The 13,874-nt window shown below is 44.1% G+C and overlaps 1 protein-coding gene across 1 annotated transcript in view; it reads right to left on the reverse strand.

Moving 5' to 3' along the window:
- Positions 1-6,643: 6,643 nt before the first annotated feature.
- Positions 6,644-13,874, reverse strand: part of ZNF169 (zinc finger protein 169) — a 16,635-nt gene continuing 9,404 nt past the window's right edge. The window contains exon 6 of the mRNA XM_017528496.2: positions 6,644-10,734. Coding sequence (XP_017383985.2) covers positions 9,185-10,734 — 1,550 coding nt within the window. The 3' untranslated portion in view covers positions 6,644-9,184. The remainder of the gene's footprint in view (positions 10,735-13,874) is intronic.

The raw sequence follows: 13,874 nt of genomic DNA on the forward strand, positions 1-13,874 counted from the left end.
AGCAAGACGCTATCCTGTGTCAAAAAAAAAAAAAAAAGATTATTTATGTATCTTAAAATTGTCTTCCTGTAAATTTCTTTTTCTCTTTCTCTCTTTCCTTTCTTTTCTTCTTTCATTCTTTCTTTCTTTTTTGAAACAGAGACTTTCTCTGTCACCCAGGCTGTAGTGCAGTGGTGCGATCTCAGCTCACTGCAGCTTCTGTCTCCTGGGTTCAACCAATTCTCCTGTCTCAGCCTCCCAAGTAGCTGGTACCACAGGCGTGCACCACCACATCTGGCTAATTTTTGTATTTTTAATAGAGACAAGGTTTACTACGTTGGCCAGGCTGGTCTTCAACTCCTAACCTCAAGTGATCTGCCTGCCGCAGCCTCCCAAAGTATTGGGATTACAGGCATGAGCCACCACGCCCAGTCAAATACTTGTTAATTTCTAAGGTGGTTTTAATATTGTGTTCACAAATTCTTTGATAATCCTTTCTCCAGGAGATACGGCTTAATTTCCCTCCCTTGGCATATGGGCTAGGTGTGGTAACTACTTCTAAAAATAAGAGTATGGAAAGAAAAAAATGATAACTTTATGTTGGCAAAACCTGTCAGACTTCACCTGCACCGAATAATCAAGGTCAGCATCACCAGAAAAGACACATTGGTATCATGTACCCCTTGATAAGATACAGAGAAGACACTCACCTCTGTGATATTCTTTTTTTTTTTTAAGACGGGGTTTCACCATGTTGGTCAGGCTGGTCTTGAACTCCTGACCTCAGCTGATCCACCTGCCTTGGTCTCCAAAGTCCTTGGATTACAGGCATGAGCCACCACGCCTGGCCACCTCTGTGATATTCTTACAAATAGTTGGTAGTACCAATCTAATAAGAAAACATCAGGCAAGTCCAAATCAAGACACTATGTAAAGGCCCCGGCCAGTTCCCTTCAAGTGTCAAGGTCATGAAAGACACAGACTGACAGACTTACAGATTGGAGGAGACTAAAGAGATGTGACCACTAAATGCCACATGGGATCCTTGACTGAATCTAGATCAGAAGAAGGGGAAGAGTGAAAACCTAGTGGAAAACGCAAATCAAGTCTGCAGTTCAGTTGATAGTATTGTCCCAATGTTAGTTTATTAGCTCTGGCAAATGTACCACGGTTGTGTAAGATGTTAACATTAGGAGGGAAACGTGAACTGACCCACTGGCCCATGGCATCCTACTGTAAGAATAGACTTCACTTATTTATGTATTTACTGTTGGTTTAGACTCATAAGATTTTTTTTCCCCCATGCGTTGTACGTCATTAGTGTACTCGATTAGATTGATACTCCAATTGTCCCAGATTTGGCCAATGGGTGGGAGTTCCTTCAGACTGACTCTTCTGTCCTAGTGGGATATTCCATCTTTCTTTTTTTGTTTTTTTGGTATTTTTTTTTTTAGCATTTGCCTTTTGGCCTGACAAGGTATTCTGGGATCATCGAATCCTAGTCCTGGAAGCAGCCCCTTCTTCAGGTCATCCTGACTTTCATTACTGGGAAGTGGTGGTATAAGATCTGGATACTGCCTGTGCTCACTGCTACTGCTGTGTCCGTGCTTCTCAGTGTTTTCAGTGGACAGACCTAGAAAATACATATGTGTGTATACACACACATATACATGCACACAAAGATGCATGTGCACATAAACATGCATGGACACACATACGCATCTTAGGAATCAAAAGTTCACACCAATACTTCCAATTCTAGTCCATCCTCACAGGATTCTTTTTCTCTGCCCCATTCCTCATTTGTAGGACTTTTCTTCCACAGTGAGAACCCTGGCTCCCAACAACACAGACACATGTACTCATTTGCTCAATCCCATAATGTATATAAAATAGTTTCAGGATGACTCTGCCCATACCACTACAATATACAAACCTACTAGAGTTTGGATTTGTTTGTAATTCTAATTCACATACAACAAACCCTACCCAACCAAGACTGAGGGGGTATAGTCAAACACTATCTGCATTATTTTTCTTTCTTTCTTACACAAGAGGTAACACACTGTATAGACTTTTTCCACATTGCTCTTTCATTTAACATTTCCTTTAAAACTCACTCCATAACAGTTTGCTGATATCTTCATTCTCTTCACAGTTACATCTGACTCCATCATGTTATTCAATCCATTTCCTATGCTTGCATGTCCAAGCAACTTCCAATATTTTGCAACTATAAATAATGCTGATAAGTAATCATGTGCACATGTACATTCATATCACTGGAGGTGACTTTTTTTTTTTTTTTGAAACGGAGTTTTTCACTTTTTGCCCAGGCTGGAGTGCACTGGCGTGATCTCAGCTTACCTCAAGCACTGCCTCCTGGGTTCAAGCAATTCTCCTGCCTCAGCCTCCCAAGTAGCTGGGATTACAGGCATGCGTCACCATGCCTGGCTATTTTTTTTTTTGTTGTTGTTGTTTGTATTTTTAGTAAACACAGGGTTTCTCTATGTTGGGCAGCCTAGTCTCAAACTCCCGACCTCAAATGATCCACCCGCCTCGGCCTCCCAAAGTGCTGGGATTACAGGCATGGGCCACCACATCTGGTCTTTTTTTTTCTTTTGAGACTGAGTTTTGCTTTGTTGTCCAGGCTGGAGTGCAGTGGCATGATCTCGACTCACTGCAACCTCTGCCTCCCAGGTTCAAGCAATTCTTGTGCCTCAGCCTCCTGAGTAGCTCGGATTACAGGCGACCACCACCACACCTGGCTGATTTTTTTGTATTGCAGTAAAGATGGGGTTTCACCATGTTGCCCAGCTGGTCTCAAACTCCTGAGCTCAGGCAATCCGCCCATCTTCGCCTCCAAAAGTGCTAGGATTACAGATGTGGGGTAATGCATGAGGCCTGGAGGTGACTCTTAAGGGATACATGCTTAAAAGTGCGCTTGCGTGCTGTGTCAATAGGTATGTGCACATACAATTTAATTAAATACTGCCAACTTCCCTCTATAGGACTTAAAACATTTTGCATTCCCACCAACAACGTATGAAAATACCTGCTTCTCTACTGTCTCACCAATACAGAGTACTGTTAAGCTTTTAAATTTCTGACAATCTGATGGGTGAGAAATGGCATCTCAGTGTGGTTTTAATTCACGTTTCTCTTTTTCTTTGAGACCAAGTTTCACTCTTGTTTCCCAGGCTGGAATGCAATGGCACAATCTCGGCCCACCACAGTCTCCCCGTCCTGGGTTCAAGTGATTCTCCTGCCTCAGCCTCCAGAGTAGCTGGGATTACAGGCATGTGCCACCAGGCCCAGCTAATTTTGTATTTTTAGTAGAGACGGAGTTTTTCCATGTTGGTCAGGCTGGTCTCAAACTCCCGACCTCAGGTCATCCGCCTGCCTCGGCCTCCCACAGTGCTGGGATTACAAGTGTGAGCCACCACGCCCAGCCTGTTTCTCTTACCATGAGTGAATTTAACATCTTTTCATATATGTATACATCTTTTGACAAAGAATCTGTGCATGCCTTTTGCCCACTTTTCTATAGGATTTCTAGTCTTTTCCCATCAATTTTTAAAACGTCTCCAAAGTAAGGTTTAATCCTTTATTTTTATTTATTTTTTTGTAGATGGAGTTTCACTGGTTGCCCAGGCTGGAGTACAATGGGACGATCTCAGCTCACTGCTGAGATCCAACTCACAGGTTCAAGCAATTCCAATGCCTCAGAGTCCCGAGTAGCTGGGATTATAGGCATGCACCAGCGCTTCCAGCTAATTTTGTATTTTTAGTAGAGATGAGGTTTCAGCATTTTGGTCAGGCAAGTCTCAAACTCCTGACCTCAGGTGATCTGCCCTCCTTGGCCTCCCAAAGTGCTGGGATTACAGGCATGAGCCAGTGCACCCGGCTTCAGGATTAACCCTTTATCAGAGAAATATGGTGATTTGGAATATGTTGATAAGGATTTTTTGCAGTCATTTGTCTTTGATGTTATGGTACACTTTGTTCATGCAAACGATTTTTGGTATCGGTAGTTTTAATTTATTAATCCTGTATTGGCTCTGGATTTAGAAGTAGAAAGCCTCTCCCTATATTAGGTTAAAGATTATTTAATCCATGTCTTCTTCTAACATTTAAAAATTTTCTTCACATTGAAATCTCTGGTCCATTAGAAATTCTCATGTATGATGAGAGGAATGGAATTTTATTATTTTCCAAATGGCTAGTCAATGTCCCGTTTATTAAAAGAATATTTGTCACAGTCATTTGATATTCCACCTTTCTGATCAGCATTTTTAAATGCATTCTGCTCTTTTATTTATGTTACTTTGACCTATTCATGTGCCAGTACCATGCTGTTTAAATTATAGAGGCTTTGTCAAGTTTTCAAATCTGGAAGGGCTAGTCCCTCTAAAGCACTTGCTGTGTGGCATTTTTGTAGCAATTCTTATGTTAAATTTTCCATATGAATTTTAGGATTAACTTATAGTCCATGTCAATGAAAAAACTCATTAGAATTTTTAATGAGATTGTACAATTTTGTAAATTATAAAGTCAGTGAGAGAGACTGACATCTTCATTATATTGAGATGTTTTCCAAGAAGAGAGGATGCCTTTCTATTTATTGAAGTCTATTTTTGGTTTCAGTGGTGCTTTATAGTTTTCTACTTATTGGTTTGGAATATTCTTTATTAAACTTATTCCTAAATATTTTATCTTAATCCAACATTACCAAAATTGGAGTCACTAATTTCTTTTTTTTAAATTGAGACAGTTTTGCTTTTGTAGCTCAGGCTAGAGTGAAATGGTGTAATCTCAGCTCACCTCAACTTCCACCTCCCTGGTTCAAGCGATTCTCTTGCCTCAGCCTCCCAAGTAGCTGGGATTACAGGCAAGCACCAGCATGCCTGGTTAATTTTGTATTTTTAGTAGAGACAGGGTTTCTCTTTGTTGGTCACACTGGTCTTGAACTCCCGACCTCAAGTGATCCGCCCGCCTTGGCCTCCCAAAGTGCTGGGATTACAGGCGTCAGCCACCACTCCCGGCCTGGAGTCACTAATTTTATATTTCATTTTGTGCTGTTTTTAGGTATTAATAGCCAGGTATATTATATTCCAGAGTTCAGACAGAGTAACCCTAAAGAAGATGTTTTGGTAGTATGTTTTTTCTTTTCAAAAAACCTATAACTGAATGTTGTGTGGTAGTGTTAGGCACAGATTTCTTATTTCCATAAAACACTAATATTCATTTCTGATGTGGTTTTCTACGAACCCAATCAAAAGCATTCTTTTCTCCTTCTCTCATCACCATTTTTATCTAAAAGAGAGGTTTCAGATGTATCTAGAAGAGACATTATTAAAAAAAAAAAAAGTTCAGTTTTATTTATTTATTCTTTTATTCAGACGGAGTGTTGTCGTCCAGGCTGGAGTGCAATGGCATGACCTCGTTTCACTGCAACCTCCGCCTCCCAGGCTCAAGTGATTCTCCTGCCTCAGCCTCCCAAGTGGCTGGGATTACAGGCTCCCACCACGACACCTGGCTAATTTTTGTGTTTTTAGTAGAGATGGGGTTTCACCATGTTGACCAGGCTGATTACAAACTCCTGACTTCCAGTGGTCCGCTCGCCTCAGCCTCCCAAAGTGCTGGGATTACAGGTGTGAGCCACAGCACCCGGCCTGTTTTTTATTTATATATCATTTATCAGGTCCATTTTGAGTGAATGGCCATAGAAACTTCCTATGGAAAAACACTCTGAAGTAAAAGGTCATTATATATGCTGGAATGGTTATTATTCCTATTTATATTCTCTGCAGAAAGTTTTAAACTGCTGGCATGAAAGGACTCCATACTATACGTATGTGCGCATGTGTGCATACCCCACCCCCAAACACACACACTGCTTCCCTTGTGTCTTCAGCTCTGGCCATTGGAGAACTCACTGAGGCAAAACGGCTTCAGTGAAAATGTGTTGATGAGGGCTGTCTCCAGTGGTCCCAGGCCATCCCCACCAAAGCTAGCCTGAAGATCATCTCCAGCTAAGATGTTGGGGTTAGTGACCGCCATCTGTTATTCTTTCATCTATCCTCCCGACATGAATTCTCCCAAACTAAAATCTCTTTCTTTTCACTCTGCTGAAAAACCCCTCTGAGCCAGCAGTGGCCCCAAGCACTGGGAGACTGACCATGCAGTCAACACCTGGTGCTGAAGGCACAGGACCAGGGCCAGGGCCAGTCTTGATGTAGGCATTTGTTAGGATCTGAGGCATTTAGGCTCTGGGAATCTGGGGGTCAAGCAACAGGAGGGATTACAGCAAAAGGGGCAGTGCCTTGGGCTGGATAGAAAGGTGGGTGGCTTCAGAGCCTTAGCTCCTGACTGGAGTTTTAAAGAAGGTTGTGGCTGAAGGGCTGGATCACTGGAATGTAGGCATAGTTAACATGACAGAGATGCGAATAAATGCCCTTAAATCTGGCGTCAGGGAAGTTGAGTGTGTGGCTAGTGGCTCTCATCACAGACACTGGAAGACATAGGAAGAGGTGAGGTTGAAGGCCGTAATATCCCTGTCCCATAGGACAGTAATCTAGAATTCATGTCTAGAATACAAGAAATTGAATGCCCTGGGGTTCTGCTCAACAGATCAGTGAATGAGGTACACAGCCAGGTATGTAGCTTTGTAGAGAAGCAGTTTATTAAAACAAAAGGCCATAAAATACAAAGCACTGCTGTGCAGAACGTAAAGCATAAACCAACTATCTCATGATCAATGAAAGAAAGCAACTCTTTTTTTTCTCCATTCCGTATCAGGAAAGTGGAACATCTATTATTGATTTCTGCCATCTTCACACTTATGGAGAAAGGAAAGGAATAGTGAGGAGAGCACTCTTATGGCAGGAGTTGATGGCTAGACATGAATTTTGGAAGTTCAGAAGACAGAATGTTATGGACTAAATTGTGTCCCTCCCCACCCCAGTTCATATATTGAAGCCCCAATCCCCAATGTGATTGCATACAGAACATTTAAAGTTGTAATTAAGGTTAAAATGAGGTCTTTAGGGTGTTGCCCTAATCCAGTATCGAAGGTGTCCTTATAACGAGAGACAGCAGGAAAGTGTGTACAAATAAGCTATGTGATGCCACAGAGGGACGGCAGCCATCTGCAGGCCAAGAAGAGATGCCTTAGTAGAAACCCAACCTGCCAACATCTCATTCTAGAACTTCCAGCTTCCTGAACTGTGAGAAGATAAATGTTCTATTGCTTAAGACACCCACTCTGGTGTTTTCTTATGTCAATCCTAGCAAATTAATACAGATTTTGGTACTATGATTGGGATGCTTTGTAACAAACCTACAATGTGGAAGTGGCTTGGAACTGGGTACTTGGTAGAGGGAAGCAAGAAGAGTTTTGAGGCACATGCTAGAAAAAGCCTGGAAGGGCTTTCAAACACTGTTGGTAGGAATGTAGATGTTAAAGGTTCTGGGCTGGGTGTGTTGGCTCAGACTTTGAGAGGGCAAAGCAGGAAGATCATTTGAGGCCAAGTGTATGAGACCAGCCTAAGCAACATAGCAAAAACCCGGATCTGCAAAATCTGTGGGTTTTTTCATTTGTTTTAAATTTTAAGGAATGCGTAATTCGAAACTGGAATCCTTGCAAAGGACTTGCCCAAATAGCATTCCAGTGTTTTGTGGACTACAGAACTTGTGAGTGAGGCAGTGTAGGATATTCAGGTGATATTTCTACACAAAGCGATGAAGCATAGCCTGTTTTCTCCTTGCTGTTAACAGGAAAATGTGAGAGGAGAAAGATAAATGGAAGGAACGCTTAAGCAAAAAAGAGCTAGTACTTAAAGATTTGAAAAATTCTCAGCCTGTTCACATTGCAAAAAATGAGAAAGTATGTTCTCAAAAGAACACTAGGGTGTGGCTGCACAATCACATGATAAAGAGTTTAGTGCAGGTCTGAATGGAACCGATGAACCATCTCACCAGAAACGCTCCCAGCTTGAACTGAATAGAGAAAGAGACAGGACAAAATGAAGGCAGGCTGTTGGACTGGGATTCCACAGGAAGGTACAGCAGAGCTATCCAGCGGCAAACATAAGTTAATCTTCAAGAAAAGGGAAGAATGTGATTCTCAAAGGTTCTAATGAGCCCAGAGCGTACGGGTCTAGAGGGCAAGCGTGTCTCCTCCTCAATTTCAGTGGGCCAGGAGCCGCTGCCCAGGGCTAAGGGAGCAACGCTGCAGCTCCCGTGAGCCCACAAAGCAGGGGTGCGAATCCAGCTGGCCCAGAGGGCAGAGCATTGAGCCAAAGGAGATTATTCTCAAGACTGACAATCTAATGGATGTTGCCTTGCCAGGTTTGAGACGTGCTTGGGATCCATCATTCCTCATTTCTTTCTCATGTCTTGCTTTTGGAATGGGGAAGCCCAGCCTCTGCTTATCCCACCATTGTATAATATTTTGGAAGCAGATAATCCATCTGGTTTCACAGGATCACAGCTGGAGAATTTTGCTTAAGGATGAACTGTACCTAAAGTCTCACTCACGCTTGATTTAGATGATATTTAAATGAGATTTTGGATCCAGAGTTGAGGTTGAATTGGGTAAACAATTTTGGAAGTGTTGGGATCATGTGAATGCATTTTGCATGTTAAACGGACCTAAACTTTGGTAGTGGAGTGTCATAGACCAAATCTGGCTTCCCCAAAATTGTTGAAGTCCCAGCCCTGCAGTGTGACTGTATCTGGAGATGGAGCCTTGAAGAAGGTTATTAAGGTTAAATGAGGCATGTGACTATGGCCCTATTCAAAATGACTGGTATCCCTACAAGAAGAGGAACTCACACCAGAAAAGCATCCACACAGAAAAAAGGCCATCTGAGGACATGGCCAGAGAGCAGCCATCCACAAGCCAAGCAGAGAGGCTTTCGCAGCAACCAAACCTACCAATACCTGGATCTGGGACTTCCAGCCCCTATAAATATGAAAATACATTTCTGCTGGTAAAGTCACCCAGCCTGGGGTACTTTGTTATGGAACCCCTAGCAAGCTAAGACAAATTGTGAATATAGAAAGTAAACCAAAAATCAACTATCTTATGATTGATGAAACAAAGCCACATTTTTTGTTTCCGTTCCATTTCAGGAAACTGAAGCATTTACTAGGATTTCTGCCAGCTTCACACTGACGAGGAAAGGAAAGGTCAGAAGACCTACTGTGGTAGGAGCTGATGGCCAGACTTGGTCCTCCTGTGTCTATGCAAGTGAGACTTCTGGCTAAAGCCACGCCCACACTCCTTGCAGACATAGGGCTTCTCCCCAGAATGGGTCCGCTGATGTCGGATGAGGGCAGATTTAAAGCCGAAGCCACGCCCACACTCATCACAAACGCAGGCCTTCTCTCCTGAGTGTGTCCTTTGGTCAGAGATAAGGCGTGACTTCTGACCAAGTCCTTGCCCACACATCCTGTCTACATAAAGCTCCTCCTCTGAGTGTGTCCTCTGGTGTCGGGTGAGGAGTGACTTAAAGCCAAAGGCACGCCCACACTCCAAGCACAGATAAGGCTTCTCCCCTGTGTGTGTCCTCTGATGTCTGATGAGGGTGACCTTCTGACCAAAGCCACGCCCACACTCGGGGCACAGGTAGGGCTTCTCCCCTGTGTGTGTCCTCTGGTGTCCCATGAGGGTGACCTTCTGGCTAAAACCCCGCCCACACTGGGGGCACAGGTAAGGCTTCTCTCCTGTGTGTGTCCTCTGGTGTCTGATGAGAGTGACTTTCTGGCCAAAGCTGTGCCCACACTCAGCACAGACATAAGGCTTCTCTCCTGAGTGTGTGACCTGATGACTAAGGAGGAGTGACTGCTGCCTGAAGCCACGCCCACACTCAAGGCACAGGAAGGGCCTCTCACCAGTGTGTGAGCTCTGGTGCTGGAGGAGTGATGCTTTCTGGCAAAAGCCTCTCCCACACTGGGGACACACAAAGGGCTTCTCTTCCAAGTGTGTCCTCTGGTGTAGAATGAGGGCTATCTTCTGGCGGAAGCCTCGCCCACACTCCTGACATACAAAGGGCCTCTCCCCGGAGTGAACCCTCTTGTGATTAGTCAGAGAGGATGTATACCTGAAGTGTCGCCCACATTCCCTGCACACATATGGCTTCTCCCCTGAGTGCTTCCTCTGGTGTATGGAGAGCGAGGCCTTCTGACTAAACCGACGCCCGCACTCAGGACACAGGTACGGCTTCTCCCCGGTGTGCGTCCTCTGGTGCTTGATGAGGTCTGATCTCTGGCAAAAGCCTCTCCCACATTCAGGGCACACATGATGCTTCTGGTGGCTCAACAGGCTTGACTTTTTGCTAAGTCCCAGTCTACAATTTCCACGTGTGACTGCTCCAAATTCTGAGGTGCCTACTCCCTTCAACATTGTGTCTGAGCCCCCAGGACTCATCCGCCGGGCCAAGCAAAGGCCTATTCCTCCTTCTCTGTTGTCTTCCACCCATTCTACTGGGTCACCTTGATGTGAGCTGAAGAATGTCCTAGAAATTCTGCTTGGCCTCTTTCGTAATGAGGTGTCGGGGACTTCTGTCTTCCCACTTTCTCCTTTTTCACTAGAGCAGCTTGGAGCTTCTAGTTGGAAGTCATTTCCTGCAGATGAGCTGGGGGAGATCCGTGTAGGACGACCACTTAGCGCATATTGTCTAAGGAGCTGCGAGCTAGAAAAGGCCACCAGGCGGGGAAGACTGGGCCGGAATTCTGTCCTAGGCTCTGCTAGAGAGAAAGTCTCGGTCAGAATCACCACAGTGCCTGTGGATTGTAATACCTGCCCAGCGGTTGTTCTTCAGATGTTCACAACAAAGACCTATCTTCCATCCCACAAGGGCACTTTACATGCTCTATTGCTGCACAGAAAACCCATACTACAAACTAGTCCTATCAGCCAAACGAGAAAGTTCAAACAAGCATCACAGGCGGCTTCAGCTCTACACACTGCTGCAAGTAGAGTTACACATTCCTCTTCCTTTCCTGGGCACTGCTCCCTTGCTTTTGCTCCATCTCAAGCCTATTAAACCTTGCCTGAGAAACGTTTAGCCTCTTGCTGTTAACTCAAGAGCCAAGGACTTAGTGTTTGGGATGCAGTAACAGACTGATTACCATCTTGACGGAGCTATAAATAAGATCTAAGTATCTGGGCCGGGTGCGGTGGCTCATGCCTGTAATCCCAGAAGTTTGGGAGGCTGAGGTGGGCAGATTATAAGGTCAGGAGTTCGAGACCAGCCTTGCCAATATAGTGAAACACTGTCTCTACTAAAAATACAAAAATCAGCTGGGCATGGTGGCGTGCACCTGTAGTCCCAGCTACTCGGGAGGCTGAGGCAGGAGAATGCTTGAACCTGGGAGGCGGAGGTTGTGGTGAGTGGAGATCATGCCACTGCAATCCAGCCTGGGTGACAGAGCAAGACTCCGTCTCAGAAAAAGAAGTTCTAAGTATCTGAAGGGGAGCCATACTTTGGGCTTCCTTGACTGTGGTGACTCAGGTAAGGGGCAGCAATGAATCAGATAAGCTGTAGCAAGAGATGCTGGTTCCTGTGTGGAATAGGCTTTAGGCCAGGGAGCTTCCATATCAGCCTGATGTGAGTCGTCTCCTGAACGGCAGTATGGACATTCTAAGTCCTCTTGAAGAAGAGGAATCCCTGATGCTGCCCTCCTGCAAACAAGGATGCTGCCCTCTAGGCTCTGGGCAGATTGCTGCCAAGTATGCTCCCTGAATAGCACTGCACAACACTGGTGCAATCTCAGCTCACTGCAACCTCTGCCTCCTGGGTTCAAGCAATTCTTGTGCCTCAGCCTCCCAAGTAGCTGGAACTAGAAGTGTGTGCCACCACGGCCAGCTAATTTTTGTATTTTTAGTAGAGACAGGGTTTCACCATGTTGACCAGGATTTTCTCGATCTGTTGATCTCGTGATCTGCCTCCCTCAGCCTCTCAAAGTGCTGGGATTACAGGCGTGAGCCACTGAGCCCAGCTGCAATCTAGGATTTTTTAAAAATCTGGAGAATTAAGGAGAAGCTCAGTGTTTGAAGGTTAATAATAGATAACTTCTTATTAACACAAAGATGTTTCAGTGATTATACATATCTTGGCTTAAGCATATTCTTATCTATGCACAAAAACTGTTAAAACTATAGAAATTGACTTTTTAAAAACATTTTGTTCCTAGGTTTAAATAAGCTGCCAATTGGAGATAATACTAAGTCCCACCATGCTATAAATTAAAGACTCTGGAAATTGGTAGTGCTTTCAGCGTCCATAAGTTCATACCATAACTCCTAGGTAATTATGGACTAAGTTCTTTTTTTTTTCAGATGGAGTCTTGCTTTGTTACCCAGGCTGGAATGCAGTGGTGTGATATTGGCTCACTGCAACCTCTGCCTCCCAGGTTCCAGTGATTCTCCTGCCTCTGCCTCCCAAGTAGCTGGAATTACCGGCAAGTGCCACCATGCACGGCTAATTTTTGTATTTTTAGTGGAGACGGGGTTTCACCATGTTGGCCAGGCTGGTCTCAAACTCCTGACCTCAAGTGATCTGCCTGCCTCAGCCTCCCAAAGTGCTGGGATTACAGGTGTGAGCCACTACACTTGGCAGGACTGAATTCGTTTTTTTTTCTTCTGAGTACAGATCCTCCCTGAAGGACTGAATTCTTATAAGTCACATGGGACACTCCTCAATAGAGAAGTCTGCTTTCATCATCTCTGCAATTGTTTGCTGTAGTGAGCAAATAAAGTATTCAGTAAGAGAAAAATAAGGCATTTTCCTATCCATGGCTAGTTTCTCTTTTTTCACTTACTTTTGCTTAAAGACTCCTGCTATAACTCAGATTAGAAATTGAGTTTCCTGGAACAATTTTTTTTTTTTTTTTTTTGAGAGGGAGTCTCACTCTGTTGCCTAGGCCGTAGTGACATAATGTCAGCTTATTGCAACCTCCGCCACCTGGTTTCAAGCAATTCTCTCACCTAAGCCTCCTGAGTAGCTGAGATTACAGGTGCATGCCACCATGCCTGGCTAATTTTTTGCATTTTTAGTAGAAACAGGGTCTCAGCATGTTGGCCAGGCTGGTCTTGAACTTCTGACCTCAAATGATCCACCTACCTTGGCCTCCCGAAGTGCTGGGATTACAGGCATGAGCCACCACACCCAGCCCCAGGAACAAATTTTTAAGAGCACTGACCAGAAATGTACCTAGTAAGTAGAGAGCCATAGCAGGAAACAGAATCAGGGTTTCAAGTGCCCTAACACAACAGAAGTGAATAATTTAATGGAATTAAACTACTTAATAGAAGACCCTTGGTTCAAGGCAGAGGATTATAAATAGAATACTGATTTATATGTTATTTCATTTGCTAACTACTTTTAATCACAGAATATGTATTTCTTATTTTTGATCATACTATTCCTAAGAAAAGCTCTTCGTGTAATTGATTGGAGTCAGTAAGATCATATCTGCAAGAGGGAACTTAAGCAGCTTTAGGGATGGCCATTGATATTCTATCTGGAATACAGAGAATGTTCTTGGTATTAAAATATTCCAGTGGCAAAAGATGTGAGTTTTGCAAGATTACAGGATGCAAGATCACTATAACATAATCCATTTTATCTCTATGTACCATCAATAAACAACTGAAAATTGACATTTAAAAATAGCATCAGGCTGGGTGCGGTGGCTCATGCCTGCAGTCCCAGCACTGTGGGAGGCTGAGGCAGGCAGATCATGAGGTCAAGAGATCAAGACCAACCTGGCAAACATGGTGAAACCCCGTCTCTACCAAAAATACAAATATTAGCTTGGTGTGTCGGCGTGCGCCTGTAGTCCCAGCTACTCCAGGAGGCTGAGGCAGAAGAATCACTTGAACC

This window comes from Cebus imitator, unplaced genomic scaffold (assembly GCF_001604975.1).
Source record: "Cebus imitator isolate Cc_AM_T3 unplaced genomic scaffold, Cebus_imitator-1.0 Scaffold53, whole genome shotgun sequence".
Classification (NCBI taxonomy): Eukaryota; Metazoa; Chordata; class Mammalia; order Primates; family Cebidae; genus Cebus; species Cebus imitator.